The sequence below is a fragment of the Pseudorca crassidens genome, chromosome 2 (genome assembly GCF_039906515.1).
Source record: "Pseudorca crassidens isolate mPseCra1 chromosome 2, mPseCra1.hap1, whole genome shotgun sequence".
In the NCBI taxonomy this organism is placed as follows: Eukaryota; Metazoa; Chordata; class Mammalia; order Artiodactyla; family Delphinidae; genus Pseudorca; species Pseudorca crassidens.
In genome coordinates, this window is record NC_090297.1 from 21,581,189 (window position 1) to 21,599,740 (window position 18,552).

General features: G+C 39.1%; 1 protein-coding gene across 4 annotated transcripts in view; it reads left to right on the plus strand.

Moving 5' to 3' along the window:
• STX12 (syntaxin 12) overlaps positions 1 to 15,062 on the plus strand; it is a 34,162-nt gene extending 19,100 nt beyond the window's left edge. For 2 of the 4 annotated variants that reach the window (XM_067725025.1, XM_067725027.1), the window contains 6 exons: positions 303 to 440; positions 6,351 to 6,394; positions 7,705 to 7,810; positions 11,316 to 11,388; positions 12,446 to 12,538; positions 13,830 to 15,062. In XM_067725025.1, coding sequence (XP_067581126.1) covers positions 303 to 440; positions 6,351 to 6,394; positions 7,705 to 7,810; positions 11,316 to 11,388; positions 12,446 to 12,538; positions 13,830 to 13,915 — 540 coding nt within the window. In that variant the 3' untranslated portion in view covers positions 13,916 to 15,062. Of the gene's footprint in view, positions 1 to 302; positions 441 to 6,350; positions 6,395 to 7,704; positions 7,811 to 11,315; positions 11,389 to 12,445; positions 12,539 to 12,667; positions 12,739 to 13,829 lie in introns of all 4 variants that reach the window. The other 2 variants (XM_067725028.1, XM_067725026.1) reach the window with 2 other exon arrangements.
• Positions 15,063 to 18,552: the final 3,490 nt, after the last annotated feature.

Below are 18,552 nucleotides of genomic sequence, written 5' to 3' on the forward strand. Positions count from 1 at the left end.
TAGATTCTCCTGGGAGCTAACATTTTGAATTGTGGTTCCCTCTGAGATTCCCTTACCAGGTAAATGATACCCAATTCCCAGGTTTGTCAGAATGAAAGAAGGAAAACTCTGACTTGGCCTATAGTATTAACCAGGGATTTGAGTTAGAAAAGGACAAATTTATTAATTTAAGGAAGAGCCTATTTCATAGTAATTTTCCTAGTTGGAACTCTTTAGGAGGTATAATTTTGCTTTTAATGGGAATTAAAACCAAATGATTCTGGGTTAATGTGAAATTTCAAGTTCTTATTTAATTTCCTTAGCGCCAGCAGAAACTTCAGAAGGAACGTCTCATGAATGACTTCTCTGCAGCCTTAAACAATTTCCAGGCTGTGCAGAGAAGGGTATCTGAAAAGGAAAAGGAGAGTATTGCCAGAGCAAGAGCTGGATCTCGTCTTTCTGTAAGTTTATTTCCAAAAGAAGACCTTTGCAAATTTCAGGATGTTCTTTCCTAAGTTTTTAAAAATTTTTTGACCATTTTCTTTGCTTACTATCCCTCCAAATAATAAACATAGACATTAGCTGCTGTGAAAATGTCAGATTGGTTTACCCTTTGTTTAAAAAAAAAAAGTGTACATATGGTCACTTTGTACACTAGACTAGAAAAGAATGTGCCCAAAGATTTACAAAAGTGACAGGTAGAATTGTGTGTAATTTTCTTTTTCCTTTTTTCTTGTCATGTTGATCTTATGTTAAAAACTTAAAAAAAGAAAAAAGAATACATCTGTTTCCTAGAATATCGCAGGCTAGGTTATTTGGACAAGCCTTCTCTTTGAAAAGAATTAACAAATACTAGACTTTAACAACCCAATTTCTTAAAAATATTAAGAGCCATGAAAATATTAAGGTCAAAGTCTAAGAGAAGGTGTGAACCCATAGACATGAGCAGAGCACTGAAACTGCTTTTCCACTGAGTGCATTTACTGAGGGCCAACTTCAGTTTTGATGTCCTCATGGCATGAAGGGGGACAAAAGTCAAAGCCAAGGATCCATGCATGGTGGATAATCTAAAAGAAGGTGCTCCTCAAATTAAACTGGGCCCTAAAAACTGAAAAGTAAGCCCTCCTTTCCCCTAGCAGACTGCAAAAAAGGTCGCATTAGCACTGAGGATGGCAGGAGGGAGGGGAAATCCAGACAGTAAGTTGTACCACAAAGTAACCTTCAGGCAGATTTACTGCCCAAATTCTACCTGAATGGTCCAAAAGCCTAAAGCTTCAAGTAGTCCTGGTCTGGTTGAGTACCTACATGCCAGACAGAAGCAAATACAAATCCTTTCTGTTTAGAGGCCTTTATCCTAGCCCTAAAAGAATACCCTCAAATAATTTTTGAAGTGTAATGAGCAGCCCAGGGTACACAAATAAACAAATAACCCCGGACAAAAACTAGTAGAAACAAAAGTGAGGTGAAATAGACCTATAAAGACTTAATGTATTAGAATTATAAGCTAACTATACTTATTGGGTTTAAAGAAATAGAAGATCTTGAACACATCTACAGGAAGAAGGAAACTACAAAAAGCTTTGTAAAGAGTCAAAAGATTTTCTAGAATTGAAAAATATAATGTGGAAATTAAAAACTTAACGGGTGTGTGGTTTAACTGGAAAATAGGTTAGAAGATATTATCCAGCATGTAGGACAGAGGGTTAAGAAGTTAAATAGGGAAGAAAGGTTATGAGAAATGGAGACTGAAGTAAAAGGATCTAAAATAGTTTTTTTTAAATAAATTTATTTATTTATTTATTTATATTTGGCTGCGTTGGGTCTTTGTTGCACATGGGCTTTCTCTAGTTGTGGCGAGTGGGGGCTACTCATTGTGGTGTGCGGGCTTCTCATCGTGGTGGCTTCTCTTGTTGCAGAGCATGGGCTCTAGGCACACGGGCTTCAGTAGTTGTGGCACACGGGCTCAGTAGTTGTGGCTCACGGGCTCTAGAGCGCAGGCTCAGTAGTTGTGGTGAACGGGCTTAGTTGCTCCATGGCATGTGGGATCTTACTGGACCAGGGCTCGAACCCGTGTCCCCTGCACTGGCAGGCAGATTCTTAACCACTGTGCCACCAGGGAAGTCCCTATAATAGTTTTAATTAGAGTTACAGAATGAGGGTAGAGCAGACATAGATCAGAAGTCATATTTGAAGAGATAATGGCTGGTAATATTTCAGAACTGATGAAAGTCACTAATCTACAGTTTCAAGAACCCCAACAAATCCCAAGAAGGATAAATTTAAAAACTCTCATTCTAGGTATATCAAAGAGAAACTTCAGAACACCGAAGACAAAGAGAAAATCATAAAAATAGCCAGGGAGGGCTTCCCTGGTGGCGCAGTGGTTGAGAGTCCGCCTGCCGTTGCAGGGGACACGGGTTCGTGCCCCGGTCCGGGAAGATCCCACATGCTGCGGAGCGGCTGGGCCCGTGAGCCATGGCCACTGAGCCTGCACGTCCAGAGCCTGTGCTCCGCAACGGGAGAGGCCACGGCAATGAGAGGCCCGTGTACCGCAAAAACAAAACAGCAACAACAACAACAAAAAATAGCCAGGGAAACAATAGAATATCTTCAAAGGTGCAATAGTTAGACTTCTCAACAGCAACACTTGAAGCCAGTAGAGTGTTGTCTTTAATGTTATGAAGGACGATAATTGCCTCCCTAGGATTCTAAACCCAGTGAAAATAGATAACCAGAATGAGGGCTAATTAAAGACGTTTTCAGTCAAAAGAGAGTTTGCTATCAGCACACCTTACTTAAGAACATTCTAAAGAATGAACTTCAGGCAGAAGGAAGGTGATCGCAGATAGTAAGCCTGAAAAGCAGAAAGGAGTAAGAATAAAGAAAGTGGTAAATATGTGAAAAGACAAATCACAAACAGGGAGAAGATACTGCTGTTTGTACAACTGACAAAAGACTGGTATCGACAATATATAAAGAATTCTCAGGAATCAATATGAAAAAGACACAACCCAACAGAACAATAGTTTCTTAAACTTTTTGATTTCAGGGCCCCATTATACTCTTAAAAATTATTAAGGACCCCAAAGAGCTTTTGCTTGTATGAATGATATCTATTGATATATATTGTATTAGAAATTAAAACTGAGAAGTTTTAAAAATGTTTATTATTTCATTTACAAATAATAATAAACCCATTACCTACTAACATAAAAATATAAATGAGATTTTAATTAATACTACTTTTCCAAAACAATAAAAAAAGTTTTAATAAGAAGAGTGGCATTGTTTTCATTTTTGCAAATCTCTTTAATATCTGGCTTGACAGAAGGAAGCTAGATATTCATACCTGCTTCTGTATTCAGTCTGTTACGATATGTTGTTTTGGTTGAGGTATCTGAAGAAAATCCAGCCTCACAAAGGTAAGTAACTGGAAAAGGAAGGAGTATTTTAATTAACCTCTTCAGATCATTGTTGATATTTTTCCTTGATACTACATCAAAACTGGACAAAACTTAGTTGCATTGTGGAATCGAAAACCATTGTCAATGACTTGTTCATACTCTGACGCATTAAAATCTTGGTCTGTCTTATGCTTTTATTGGATCTTTTATCCGTGTATGATTTTTATAACATCATGTATTTATCATTTGGAAAATATTGGTTCCCTGACTTATGCAGGTCTTCTAAATGTTGATATATTTCATTTTACAATATCAAAAAATCATGTATTATCTTCAGCTTGACCAGAAAAGTCTTTAAATATTGAGAATCTCTCAAGTTCACAAGCAGTAGATACAAGTTTTCCAGAATTCTTTTTTTTTTCTATTTGAAAGCTAGATTTTTATCACTGGCAACAAACACTGTGCATTATTTTCCTTGAAGTGACAGGCTCACATTGTTTATCTTGAAGACCTTGTCTTTTGAATACCCATCTGAGTAACCATAGATTGTTAGTTATTCTTTTATATATATCATATATAATATATGTTTGTGTATAATATATATGTATATATATATATACACAAATTGTATTAAAAGTTTATATATTTTAAAAGTTTTATATATAAGTATAAACTATATTGAATAAGTAAAAATGCTATTCCCTAAAAAAAGTAGCTAGTTCACCCAGCAACTCAATTACACAAGTGCTTTTCCTGGAGACAAACATCGTATTGCTGTTTGTAGCAGGAGGGCTTTATGTATACTTCCCATTTCATCATACAGAATATTAAAAAGACGTACTAAAAAAAAAAAACGAGACATGTACTGAGATTTAGTTAATTAATACATTTAATGGCTTCATTAAGGACGAACTGGCTTTTATCCCCCTATGTGTGGTGATAAAGAATAGAAAACTAGTATGGTTTGGTGCCACTGCCTTGATTTGTGTTAAAGTGCAAGTGGTAGTTTTGTCCACCTTTGTTTTTGTCAACACAGTGAAAAAAGCAAATAACATCTTAGTATTGCTTTGAATAATGGTCAAATGGACCATTTTTAGTAGTCATGGAATTACAGATTAAAACCACCCTGAGATACTATTTCATGTCCAAAATAAGGGCAGAAAAAAAAAAAAGGCAGAAATTTTAAATTCTGTGAACAAGGAGGGTTGTTGCCATGGATATGATGCACAGGAACTTTCCTATCTGGCCAGTGGTAGTATGAGTTGGAACAACCACTGGAAAACATTCTGGCTGCAACTTCAGAACACATGCACACCTTATGACCCAGCAGTTCTATGCTAGAGAACACTGTAAGTCTGTACCAGGGTATATGTACAGGAATGTTCATAGCAGCATTATTTGTAGTACTCAAAAATCGGAAACATCCAAATGTCAATTAACAGTAGAAGAGATAGGGCTTCCCTGGTGGTGCAGTGGTTAAGAATCCACCTGCCAATGAAGGGAACACGGGTTCGAGTCCTGGTCCGGGAAGATCCCACATGCTGCGGAGCAACTAAACCCATGCGCACAACTACTGAGCCTGTTCTCTAGAGCCCGTGAACCGCAACTACTGAAGCCTACGCGCCTAGCGCCCATGCTTTGCAACAAGAGAAGTCACTGCAATGAGAAGCCCGCGCGCTGCAATGAAGAATAGCTCCTGCTCACCGCAGCTAGAGAAAGCTCGTTGCACAGCAACGAAGACCCAAGGCAACCAAAAATAAATAAATACATTAATTAATTTTAAAAAACATAAAAAATACAAGAAAATGATGATCACAAAGTCAGGATGATGGTTACTCTAAAGGAGAGGGAGGTGCTTGTAACTGGAGGAGGGCACATAGGTAGGCTTTAGGACACTAGCAGTGTTCTGTTTCTTTTTTTTTTAAATTTATTAAATTTATTTATTTTTGGCTGCATTGGGTCTTTGTTGCTGCGCGTGGGCTTTCTCTCATTGTGGCGAGTGGGGGCAACTCTTTATTGCTGTGCACAGGCTTCTCATTGCGGTGCCTTCTCTTGTTGTGGAGCATGGGCTCTAGGCGTGCGGGCTTCAGTAGTTGTGGCACACAGGCTCAGTAGTTGTGGCTTGTGGGCTCTAGAGCTCAGGCTCAGTAGTTGTGGCGCACGGGCTTAGTTGCTCCGCAGCATGTGGGATCTTCCTGGACCAGGGCTCAAACACGTGTCCCCTGCCTTGGCAGGCAGATTCTTAACCACTGTGCCACCAGGGAAGCCCTTGTTTTGTTTCTTGATATGGGGAAAGAGTAAAAATGTTTTTTAAAAAAACCCACAGTGTTCCTCTGGGTGGGAAGAATTTTGAAATTTTCTTTATTTTGCTTATCTTGTTAATTATTGTTATCATAAAAAGGGACGGCTTTTTCAAAATAGGAAAAGATTGCTCTTTTAACATTTTTTCTTGGTTGTTAAATTACAAAAGTAATACATAATTAGACTGATTTTTTTAAGTCAGTTTGCCACTTTAGTACCTAATATGCTTTAAATGTCCATTTAAAAAAATCTTCACATATTCTGAAAATTTGTTTCCTAGCAAATTTTCAACTCCTTCCCTTAATCCACCTGCCTCCAAATTTTAAGATAGGTTATCATTATTATTAATTTTTATTCCTTTCTCCTATCCATGTTTTCTCTGTCCTACTTAGTATGGTTTCTGTTCTGAATCCAAATTGGAAGGCAGATTTGCTTTCAACTACTTCACACCCATTTCCTGGTCCAGTCAGATTGCCAGAGCCCTGTGTCATCTTACAGAGTCTGTTGGAGCCAAGGGATGTTACTTCTTTATACTGTAGCTAAAGGAAGCCATTGTGTGTGTGTGTGTGTGTGTGTGTGTGTGTGTGTGTGTGTGTGTGTGTGTGTGTCTGTCTGTCTGTGACATGTTTCTGGATAACAGCAGCAATAATGCCATCTGCTTTCTAGGTGGAGGAGAGGCAAAGAGAGGAGCAGCTCGTCTCATTTGACAGGTAAAGGAATTATTCTAATGTAGAGAATCGAGATGGGATTTTATACTTAATTTTAATTTTAAAAATCAATGAGAAAAAAGGAGGAAAAAGAAAGGGAGTCCTGGAGTAGGTAATTTATAATCCATCAAATAAAAAAGTCAAAACTGTGGGCTTTTCCAAGATCTTTGAATTATGGAAGGAATAATTTCAAAGTGAATAAAAAACTTACAAGAAATCTCTGATGTCTATGTGTTGAGGAGAGGGTGTGGCTCAATAAGAATAAGTATGAGCCCCCAAATCTACGGATTCGGAGGTCTGAATAATTTTACCTCAAATTCAGATTTAAATTATTCAAAGTTCTTGGGTCTGTGTTTACTCATCCCTAAAATGGAGGCAACCCATCCTTCTAGGAGTATTAAAAGAAGAAGCAAATAATTTGTATCTGAAGAACATCTCCTTTCTTAACTTCTCCAAACTGAATTAACTAATTCCATAAAAATGTACTGATGGTATTAGTTGAGAACATAAAATGTTTTCTTATAGCTTTGTATCTATCTCCCCCCCCCCCCACTGTGAGCACCTCAAAGGCCTGGGGTGCTTATTCAGTTTTGTATTTCCAGCACATGGAGGAAATTCTTTAAATATTGTGGAGATGATTTGTGATTTATGTGTACTGTTGGAAAATGCTTAATACTGAATTTTCAAAGTGTTACATTTCTAGTATAAGATGTCATATGCGTTTCTTTTAAATATGGTACCTGAAAAGAAGAGTTATAACATTTCACTAGCTTTTAACTTTGGCTTTCTGTTAAGAGACATTTAACCTAAAGCATAACCTCAAAGAGATTCTCGAAAACCAGGGGGTGTGATTCTATCGGACTAATTGGTGAAGCACTGACTGGTCACTTAACCTGCTCTCCTCCACCTGTCTAGTATCTGAGATACCAATACAGCTTGCACTTTGAGAGTGCCCTGGGAGAGAATGGGCCAGTGTACTTTGTTGATTTCAAACCTCTGTCCACTTCTGTCTAGCAAGCCCTAGCAAGATTGTAGAGTGTACCCCTGAAGGGAAACAGCAAGGAGTCCCATCCCTTATAATTCTGCTTCCTCTTAGTTTTGCCCAGGAAAGCTGAGACTTTGTTTTCTTGGTATTACCAACTCTTTGTCTCTGGATGTGAAGAATGTGGCCTCTGACACTTGTATTGATACCAGAGGAGTTGGAGCCCTGGTACTGTCTTTGGGCAGGCTCTGCTGGCAGCAGAGGTGATGAAGGTATGTCTTATGCACACCTTAGAGAGGAGGAATCAACTAGTGTGCTTGTCTCCCTGCAGCCATGAGGAGTGGAACCAGATGCAGAGCCAGGAGGATGAGGTGGCCATCACTGAACAGGATTTGGAACTTATTAAAGAGAGGGAAACGGCAATTCGGCAGCTGGAGGTGAGAGCCAAGTCATGTTTTTTGTTTAACTCAATGTAGATGCAGTCTCTTAATTCACTTGGTTTTTCTCGCAGTGATTATGAAAAAGGATGAAATGAGTTGTTGTATGGCTAATGAGACATATTATGTCTCAGTGTAATCACAGTGAATTTGAACTACTCTTATGTTGATATTGGCCATGGCACCTGAGAATACCCGAATCCTCTCCTCAGTTACTATATCTTATGTGGTCTCCATGAGACTATGCATAGAGAACAGAGCAAGGCCAACAAATATTTTATTGCTCATTAAGACTTTGTCCCGAAACCTCAATGCCAACCTCTCGGTCAGGTAGGACTCTATGGAGAGCCCTTTGCTTAGTCTGAACAGCCCAGAATAAAGATAGGCCAAAAAGGTTTGCTCCATTTTTGTGTATCCCAAAGTCCACTCCCAAGTTTTGGATATCACGTCAGTGAGTCAGAGAAACAGGAAGAGTTTTTTGTTTGTTTGTTTTGCTTTGTTTTGTTTTTTGGTGATTTTTTTTGCGGTACACGGGCCTCTCACTGTTGTGGCCTCTCCCGTCGCGGAGCACAGGCTCCGGATATGCATACTCACGGGCCTAGCCGCTCCACGGGCCTAGCCACTCACGGGCCTAGCCGCTCCAGGGGCCTAGCCGCTCCACGGCATGTGGGATCTTCCTGGACCGGGGCACAAACCCGTGTCCCCTGCATCGGCAGGCGGACTCTCAACCACTGCGCCACCAGGGAAGCCCCAGGAAGAGTTTTTGAGGTGGGGGTTGAGAGAGCGGTCTCGAGGCCTCTCTTCCCTGAGTTCCCAACTTTAATCTTGCACAGTGACCAGTAAGATATCCTTAAACCTGAGTACTTTTCTCCTCCATGGAGATAGAAAACTGCCATCCCCGGGGGCAGTGGGGAGGGGAGGCTTGAGAGAGGAGAAACTTGGAGCTCCTCCTTGACCTTCATCTGTGGCAGTCGTTCTGAACCATGACTGCACTTTAGAATCACTTGGAGATTTTTTTAAAATTCCCCAGCTCTCCTCCTCCACTACCAATTACTATGTTTGGACTATATGATTTGCCTATTTTTCGTAGATTAAAAATGGGCAAACATCCACAAGAGGCCCTGGCCGTGGACACTTTTCGCCTTACAAACTTCGCAGGTGATTACAATGTGCATCGAGGTTGAGCCCCACTGCCCTAGAGCCCGTCAGTGTCACTTTTTTTGATGGGACAGCTCATCCTCAAGTTTGATTATTACCTTCAAAAATGTCATGTCTTTTCTCTGTTTCACCTATTGCTACTAATCATTGACTTGGTTCTTTAACATGAGAAATCCTGTTATAGCAGGGAGTAGAGTGAGATACATGGAGCTAAGGAGAAGAATGTAATGTAGTAGATGTCAGGAGTGTAATGGGCACTTCATTCAACAGAATTAAGGCCAAATTCCTTAGCCGGGGCTGGATTTTCATATCCAGTCATTTCCTGCATCTAACATACAAACCCCATTCTAACGGTGAAGCATCACACTCCTGTGTGTCTCTTCTACTGTCACACTACACTTCTGACACTTCTGGCCCCCAGATGTGTGGGCTTATTCCCACATCAAGCAGTTCTGCCACACCATCGGGATGTCCTACAATTCAACTCCATTCTGGCACTATCTCCCTGGAGTTAGCCTCAGATCCCACAAGACTGACCCCCCTCCCTGTGACTTCAGATGCCACTCCCAAATGCAGGTCGTCACCTGTGCTTCTGACTGACAGGCTGGAAACTGGAGGTTCTCACGACCCCGTCCTTGGGTTTGATTAATTTGCTAGAGCTGCTCACAGAACTCAAGAAAACAGTTTACTCACTAGATTACCGGTATATTATAAAAGGATACAGCTCAGGAACAGCCATATGGAAGAGATGTATGGGGCAAAGTATGTGGGAAGGGGTACAGAGCTTCCGTACCCTCTCCAGGCGCACCACTCTCCCCAAATCTCCATGTGTTCACCACCCAAGAAGCTCTCTGAACCCTGTGGTTGCATGAGCATGATTGATTAAATAATTGGCCCTTGGTGGTTGATTTAACCTTGAGCACTCCTCTCCTCCCCAGAGGTCAGGATTGGGGCTGAAAGTTCCAGCCATCTAATCACCAAGTTGGTTCCCCTGGCAACCAGCCCCCATCCTTACTGGTTTTCCAAAAGTCAAGCCATTAACATAAACTTAGCAGTGGTTGAAAAGGGCTTGTTATGAATAAAAAAAGACATCTTTATCTCTTTTATCACTTAGAAAATTCTAAGGTTTTTAGAAGCTCTGTGCTGGGAATGGGACAAAGACCAAATATATATTTCTTATTATGCATCACAATATCACACCTTATGTTATAGCCAAACTGGGCTGTTTGTTCTTTAACCCAGTTACCTTTCTGTGTATATGGCTTCTCTTTTGCTGTAAGGCACAACTCAAGTCCTACCTCTTCTGCCATAGTCTTCCTCCTCTGCTAGACTTCCTATACCATTTATTAGTCATTTACCATGTAACACTCTTTCTTGTTATTTATCTTATTGTATACTGATCCCTCCCCGCCCGCCCCCCCCCCACGTTAGCTATTATTAAGCCCTTTTATATTCACAGCAATTAGCAGACTCTCCCAACTATAGTAGACTCTTAGCAAGTAATTGAGGTTCTGGCAAGAACTATTCTTGCAAGTTATGATTAGGAAGTCATTGCTTTGAAGACATCATTTTTTATTATAGCATTCTGAGAGGCAGTACACTTTGAAAGAGCGTGGGCTTTAGGGATATAATCCTGGCTGCAATGCTTAGTTTCCTCACTGACGAGTTGTATGACTAGACAAGTTACATAACCTCTCTGAGCCTCATTATCCTCAAAGATACTTAATTCATAGAGTTACTGAATGATTAATTCAAGTATCAAGGAGGCATAGTAACAAAAGATCATGAACTTTTAATTCTCAGTTCTGCCACTTGCTAGCTGTGAGACCTTGGGACAAGTCATTAAACCTCTTTGAGCCGTGATTTTCTCTTCTGTAGAATGGGGATAATACATGTCTCATTGGGTTGTCATGAGGGCCAATTAAGTAATAGTTAATAATAGCTGACCCTTATGAAGTGGTTATTTCACAGTTCTAAGAACTTTTTATTTAGTACTTCTGAAAACCCTATGAGATGGGTACTGTCATTGTCCACATTTTAGAGGGGAGGTCCAGAGAAGTTCTTAATTTAAGGTTGGACAACACAACTGGAGGATTAACAGTCCTCTGTAGCTGACAGGCTCCAAGAGACTGTGCTTTTAATTACCTACCTGGTATAGTACTTGGCACATAGTAGTCATTTAGTAAATGTTAATAATTAACTATTTTTCATTTTCTGTTCATGGAGAAAACATGATTTATAAGCTTTAAAAACACATGTGTTGTTACTAGACAAAACTTTAGGTAAGTAGAGGAAATTAATCTTCTAACATGTTGCTTAATGTTAATTGTTTTTTTGTGTTCCTCAGGCTGATATTTTGGATGTCAATCAGATATTTAAAGATTTGGCGATGATGATCCATGACCAAGGTGATCTCATTGGTATGTATTACTGATACCTTTAACATGAAGGTGAGTTGACAGTATTTGTGTGCAAAGAAGTCAGTAAGATGTGTCTTAGGAATTTTGGAATACCATTTAAAAATCATTAAATTCATTTTCTTAGCAATTTTCTTATGTTGTCAAATGTGTAAGTTAAAATGAGGCTTCCGTGAATAGTCAGCTCCATTCACTTGCCATAGCCTCTTGGTAAGTCTTTGGCTGTTTAGGGAAATATTAGCTGTCAGCTTCCCAGTTTTTATCTCCAGAAACTTGCACAACTATGGGCTTAGAAACCCTTTTTTTTAAAGCTTTTTATTTGGAAATAGTTTCAAGTTTATAAAAAGTTGCAAAAATGAAAATAATAAGGAACTCCTTGGGCTTCACTGGTGGCTCAGTGGTTAAGAATCCGCCTGCCAATGCAGGGGACATGGGTTCGAGCCCTTGTCTGGGAAGATCCCATGTGCTGTGGAGCAACTAAGCCTGTGTGCCACAACTACTGAACCTGCGCTCTAGAGCCCGCGATCCACAACTACTGAGCCCATGAGCCACAACTACTGAAGCCCACGCGCCTAGAGCCCCTGCTCCGCAACAAGAGAAGCCACCACAGTGAGAAGCTTGTGCAACGAAGAGTAGCCCTCGCTCGCCACAATTAGGAAAAGCCTGTGCACAGCAACAAAGACCCAACACAGCCAAAAATAAATAAATTAAATAAATAAAAAATAAGGAACTCCTTTATAAACTTTACCCAGATTTACCTCTTGTTAACGTTCTACCCCACTTGCTTTTTATTTGCACTCACTCTTTCTCACTCTATGTATATACCTGATGTTTTTCTGAACCATTTGTGGGTAAGTTATATACTTCATAACCCTCCACCCCAGTATTTATTTCCAAAGAATAGGGCTATTCTCTTACGGAGTTAGTAACTTTTGATTTCATGCCTGGATAGTTGGAGTGATGATGGTGAACCAGGACCCATAGCATCATAATTGTCTTCAGTTTGCAGTCTTGAGACATCTGAGTGTGGTAAAACATCCACTGCCCTTCTTTTTTGCAGACAGCATAGAAGCCAATGTGGAAAGCTCAGAGGTGCATGTAGAAAGAGCCACTGATCAGTTACAGCGAGCTGCTTACTATCAGGTAAAAGCAGGTACTAAAGAAAGTCACTGTGTGCTGTAGACTTTTTGAGAGCAAGCTGCAGCCTTTTGCTTAGACTTAAGCTGGAGACAGGTAGTCATAATTGCAGTCCCGGCTCCATTTTTAGTATTTTTCTTTGCAGAGAGATCTACAAAAAGGCATCAAACTTTGAATAAACTGACATAGAAGCCTCTTAGCTGCAAAGCTAACCACGTAAGCTAGCATGATACCTAATCTGGTGTAAGGCTACGTTTATAACCTAAACAGCTGAAGTTTGTTTCATTTAGGATAGTAATAGGTACAAAGTAGAACTTTGCAGATGGTTTATGTTGACCTTTGCCACAGAGGATGGACAAAGAATCAACTCCGACAGCTATTTATGAATTAATAGGGGCTTATCATTTTGGGGTTATTTCGTATGAATAAATAGGGGTTAATCGTTCCACTTTCTGTAAAGTGATATTTTTCTACATATGAGTTGAAACCCTAGTTTTATGACTTTTATTTGGGTCTTTACCTCAGTTTACAAATATTGTGAATGAGGTCCCTCTCATTTCTCCTCAATTTGGTGTTGCATGGCTTTTTAGAAATAAATAGCATTCAGTCAGTTACATGTTCCTAAGATAGCTGTATTTCACCTGGGACTGTTCTTAAAGAAATTCATATTTAATAATAGTGTTTCCCTTTAAAACTGAATGATGACTTTAATATCCAACAGTAAAGGAACAATTAAGTAAATTATATACATCCACTCAATGTTATGTGGGAATTAAAAGAGATGTTTATGAAGAGTTTATAATATCAAAATTTTTATGCTAAAATATTAAGTGATAAAAACATCAAACATCATACAATATGGTCCCAATTATGTCAGATAACAATATGCATGGATAAAAGATCAGAAGGAAATACAATCAAAATGTCAACTGTTTTATTATCTGTGGGTGATTATTTTCTCTTCTGCTCGTGTGTATTTTTTACAGTGAACAAAATTTTATACTAGGTATAAAACCTTTATTAAAATACACATGTACGGATAACTTATTTTATTGCAAATAATGCCTAGCAACATAGGTATAAACAGTTCCTTTGCAAAATTGTATTTGGGAGCCTGGAATTAGAACTTGCGCTGCTGCCTAGCACTGGTAATTTGAGATTTTTGAGAAGGTGTCTGCATAGTCATACATGGATAGAGTTAATTTTGAATTACCAGGAGGCAGATTGATGAAGCACTCTTGGGGTCTTAGACTGAAACATTTTTTACTTGTTTCATGAGTGTCTTCTTTACATATTTCTCTCCTCAGAAAAAATCTCGCAAGAAGATCTGTATCCTGGTGCTTGTCCTGTCAGTGATTATTGTAATCTTGGGACTTATTTTGTGGCTAGTTAATAAATGAAGTGATTGCCTCCGAGCCTTCTCCTGCTGAGCTGTTTTCAAGGGCAAGTGCTTGCTGGAGTCTTGCCAGAACAAACTGATCACAAGAAGACAGAATACACCAGAATGTCCTGTAATAATTTAGTTAGAAACTAACTACTAACTAGTCCTTGGAATTAGTGACCTGTGGAGACAGTATTTATCAATTTATGTATACATTTTATTGATTTCTCAAATTAAGAATTAATTTATGTGGATTTTGCTTTCTCTTATACTCTGATTGCCCTTCGTCCCAAGTGTTTACTGAAAATTACATTCTAGATATTCTTGTTTTGGTAGGTAACACTATAGTCTTGTAATAATTGTCTTTCTATGTACATACAAGATTTACCTTTTTACTAGCAACTGAGATAGAATTACTTTCTGTCACCCAGCATATTGGAGTCTGTCAGAAACTGTATAATAAGCCAGCAATTTTTATTATTTAATATTTGTTTGAATTTCTAAGAAGCCTGCCCCCTATATGCTTTGGAAGGTTTTGGCAATGTATTTAACTAGAGAATTAAAAATTGCACAGGTGATCCAGATTAAATGAGAAGTAACTATTTGAGCTGGTCAGCTGTTGGGGTGTGTGTTAATCTGGGTTTAAGTTTATTATCTGCTAGTGTCATCCACTGCAATTCATCCATATATACACTAAATGATCTTGTTCACTTTTTGAAGAGTTTCATTTAATTAACATTATGATTCTTTGTGGGGTTCCTCTCCCACCTGTCTGTATAGAAGGGGAGAATTAGACAAAGCGTTCTTCTGGAGAGCAAATAGGAATTGTTTGGAATGATTTAATCTTTTGTTGTTGTTGCTCAGTTGTGGTTCTGCATTCCTGGTAAATGATGAATGTTGCCATCAAAAGGCTGCCCCCTACCCTAATAAGGTTTGCTGGGCATTTGATGGCAGGAAGATTTTAAAAGCTAGACTGAAGTTGGTTTAAAATTTAGTCCTGTGAACCTGGCGATAAAGCAAAGGTTCTTTTTTGTAAATAATACTGGTTTGGAATAGTGATGTTAGACTTATCCTAATTTATGAACAAGAGATTAATCTCTCCATGCATAGTTTTAGACAAAAAATGTTTCAATAAAAGATTGCTGTCTTGTAACATAAATGTTGTCCACTCCCCTTTTTCACAAGTGTAGGGAAGTTAAAGGGAAAGTAATTTCTCTAGGCTCTCACATAAATGTGAATTGGGCCGACGATTTCAGTTCATCCTTTAGTGAATCAGAGGATCTCACTACCCTGGATATATTTATACTTATTTCTTCCATTCCCTTTAATGTTACTTAATCTTCTTTTACTAAACTAATGTGAACAGCAGGGAAACAGGGCTAAATGCATAAGTTTCTTTGCACTCTTGCAGCATTCCACCCACATAAGACAAATAAACACTTGAAAAGCTTTTGTAGTAAGTTTTTATGAGTTAACATCCTAATGCAGTAGATATTGGGTAATGTGCTGTCCAGAGAAAAATTGAGACCTGCAAGAAGACTGGAGATCAGGTGAGGATTGGTTTAGGGGTGGAATAGGTCCTTTCCTTGAGGAACAGGATAGAGCTATTGGGGCATCAAGTGGCCCAAGCAGCAGCTTCAGAGGTAATTCCTTGGTTATACAATCACTGCCCCTTCAGCTCTAAATTATGGTTGGACTTGAATACATCATTTGTAACATTCCAGGCAAGAAAAAAGTCTTGACTGTAAAAAAATACCAAACAAACAAACAAAAAAAACACGAAACCTTTCAGTTTGGGTAAAATGAAGCCACCATAGTTCTGTTCTGTGTTATCCAATGGTGGTGGTAATAGTAGTCATGGGTAGCAAATATGACCTTGGCCTAGAATTTCAATGGCCTGGAATTTGTAGTAGTCACCAAGAGGTTCTGCTAAGTGGTCCTAACAAACCTGTTCACAGAATCCTCCTTGACTGTGCTTTGTCCACCTTTAGGGCACCATGGTTTAGGGCAGTGGCTCTTAACCATGGCTTCACATTAGAAACTAAAAAAATACTGATACCTAGGTGACCGTGCCACAAGATTCTAATTTAGTTAGTTTGGGTTATAGCCTGGGTATAGAGACTTCTAAAAGCTCCAGATAATTCTCAGGTATAACCATGGTTGAAAACCATTGGTTTGGAGGTCAGAAACTAGACTGGGGTACAGAAGGCCTGGGGAATCTTAGCTCTGTCATTAACTTGCTGTAGGTATTTGGACAAGTTATTTAACGCATAGGCCCCTAGTTTCCTCAGTAGTTCTCTTAAAGCTATAAAATTCTTTGATTATAAAGACCATAGGGATGTGGTCTGAACATACCAACTGTATGTTTGTCTCTGTATTCCTTTCCTTTTCTCTTTCTTTCTCCATTCTTTATAGAATGTTTTCTCTTCAAGTGAATTAAAACAGTAGTACTGTAGTATAGGGTAAAGTAGAGGTGTCATGCTGGCCACTTCCTCTGCGAATGTTCCAGAACAAGAACTTGCTAGCTGCTAGACCAATGCTCCCTGGGGAGGTTTGGTTTTGTTTTGTTAAGGGGTGGTGATACACTGCCTTGCACCACTGGGGAAAAAAATACCAAAATGAAATCATGCTTCAGTCGGTGCAAACTAAAACATACCGAGCCTCCTCCATTCAGTGTTTTTGTTTTTTGGGTTTTTCCCCCTTCTTTTGTTCAGGGGCAGTTCTCAGTCAAGGGAATGAAGCTTTTGCTTTTGGTCACTAAATGCAGACCAGAACCTCACTCAGATTTCATTCTATCCTGTTTCCTAGGGCTAGAAATCTGCTTCCTCCCTTTTCTAAGCATGTTTAGCGTATCCCTAGGTTTCAAGGAATTTTTCAGTATTGCTTTCCAGTACTATGAATTACATCTACTACTTTAGAATCTCCATTTAGCCAGGAAATAGCTTGAAAGGTTTTAATTCCAACCCTTGATCCTGCTTTTAGGCCAACTGAGTAGTTCATTTTAATACGTATCCAAAATGAAATTTGATTAACAATATACTACTTAATTTTTAAAAGATAAACTTGAAATAATAGAATTTTTAATGTGGGACTCTGATTAAGGACCAAGTTTTTACAGTCCATGGAGAAATGAGAAAAATAACATAGTGGGCTTTTTAAAGTACCATCTTTGAACCTGAGCTAATGGCCTTCTCACTTTTTAAAAAGATTATGAAAAGGTGGTGATGTTAGGTGACAGTCTTCATTTAAAAATCTCAGTTGGCAAAATAAAAGTTGACACCCCTATAATACTTATTTTCCCCTAGTCCATAACATCTCGAATATCTGAACCACTCATCTACAGACTAGCCGCATCGCTTTACAACTGAAGAAGCTGAGGCCAGCAATGGCAGTATACTGCAGGAATTTAGAGGCTTGAGGAAGTGCTCTGTATGTGAATGGTCATTTGTGGGGTAATACTGGAGCCCTCACTACAAGCAATTTACTATGCTGAATGTTTTACCTTTATCATCTTACACTCACAAAACTATCGAGGAGATATATTTTTCTCGTCCTCTTTTTATGGATTAGGAAACTGAGGCATAGTAAGTAAGCGACCTGGCCAAGGGCACACAGTTCAGGAGCAGTGGAGCCAGGATTTGATCTCAAGCACACAGACTTCAAAACCACACCTTTAGACACTATACACTGTCTCCATTCATCACTGATACAAACTATCCTGCTCACCACGTCTTTCATGAAGCTTTAACAATGCGGAGTAGTGGCAATTTCTGTTCAGTTTTCATGAATATCTTTTCTTTTGTTGGCACCTTGTAAACTTTTCATTCACCACCCTGCTAAATGAAGTCTCCTGCTGTACCATCTCTACACAAACACACAATTTTTTCAGTGTCTCCATTTGATCACTCATACATAAAAGATGTTCTAAGAAGGTTTTTGATATCAATATGCTCCTTATGTCTTTAGATTCTATTCTAAGGAAGTCTCAAAGTCTAAGAAATTAATGTCTTTGTTGAGATACCAAAATCCAAAGGCAGCTAGCCCATCAGTCTTTACATTTCAAAAGGTTCATGTCCTAGACTGCTGTCCTCCAGTTTGCTGATCTCTATTGACATCATTGGTGCCCAAAGAGCATTTTGCTTTATAAGGCCCAGGAAAGTGTAAGGTGCCATTACATCAGAGGTCAGTGTGAATATCAGCTATGCTGGAAACAGGGAACATGGCCAAGGAATAAAAAATTATAAGGGTAAGAATATAGCTTAGGTTTCTTGGGTGTACATTCAGCATTATAAGGGATAAATAATAGACCACCCACAGAAGCTGAGAAATTGAAAGGCAAAGCTGACATAAGATGGTATTAGGTCCCTGATAGTTAGACATGGCTTCAATACCTCTTCATGCCTGGAAAGGGCATGGGACCTTAAAGGCCCACACAATCTCTGTAGATACAAGCACCTTGCTCCTTTCTGTTACACTCAAAACACTTGAAACTATTTAATTCTTTCTTAAGAATCACGTCCTTGTGCTCAAAGGAGGAAGCTATAGCCTGGTTTCCTGAAACCAAGTTTAGAGCTATCAGCCTAGTCTATTTTTGGAATCACGAAGCTGGAAAGTAGGATATTAACCAGTTTGTGGGATAAGTGATCTGA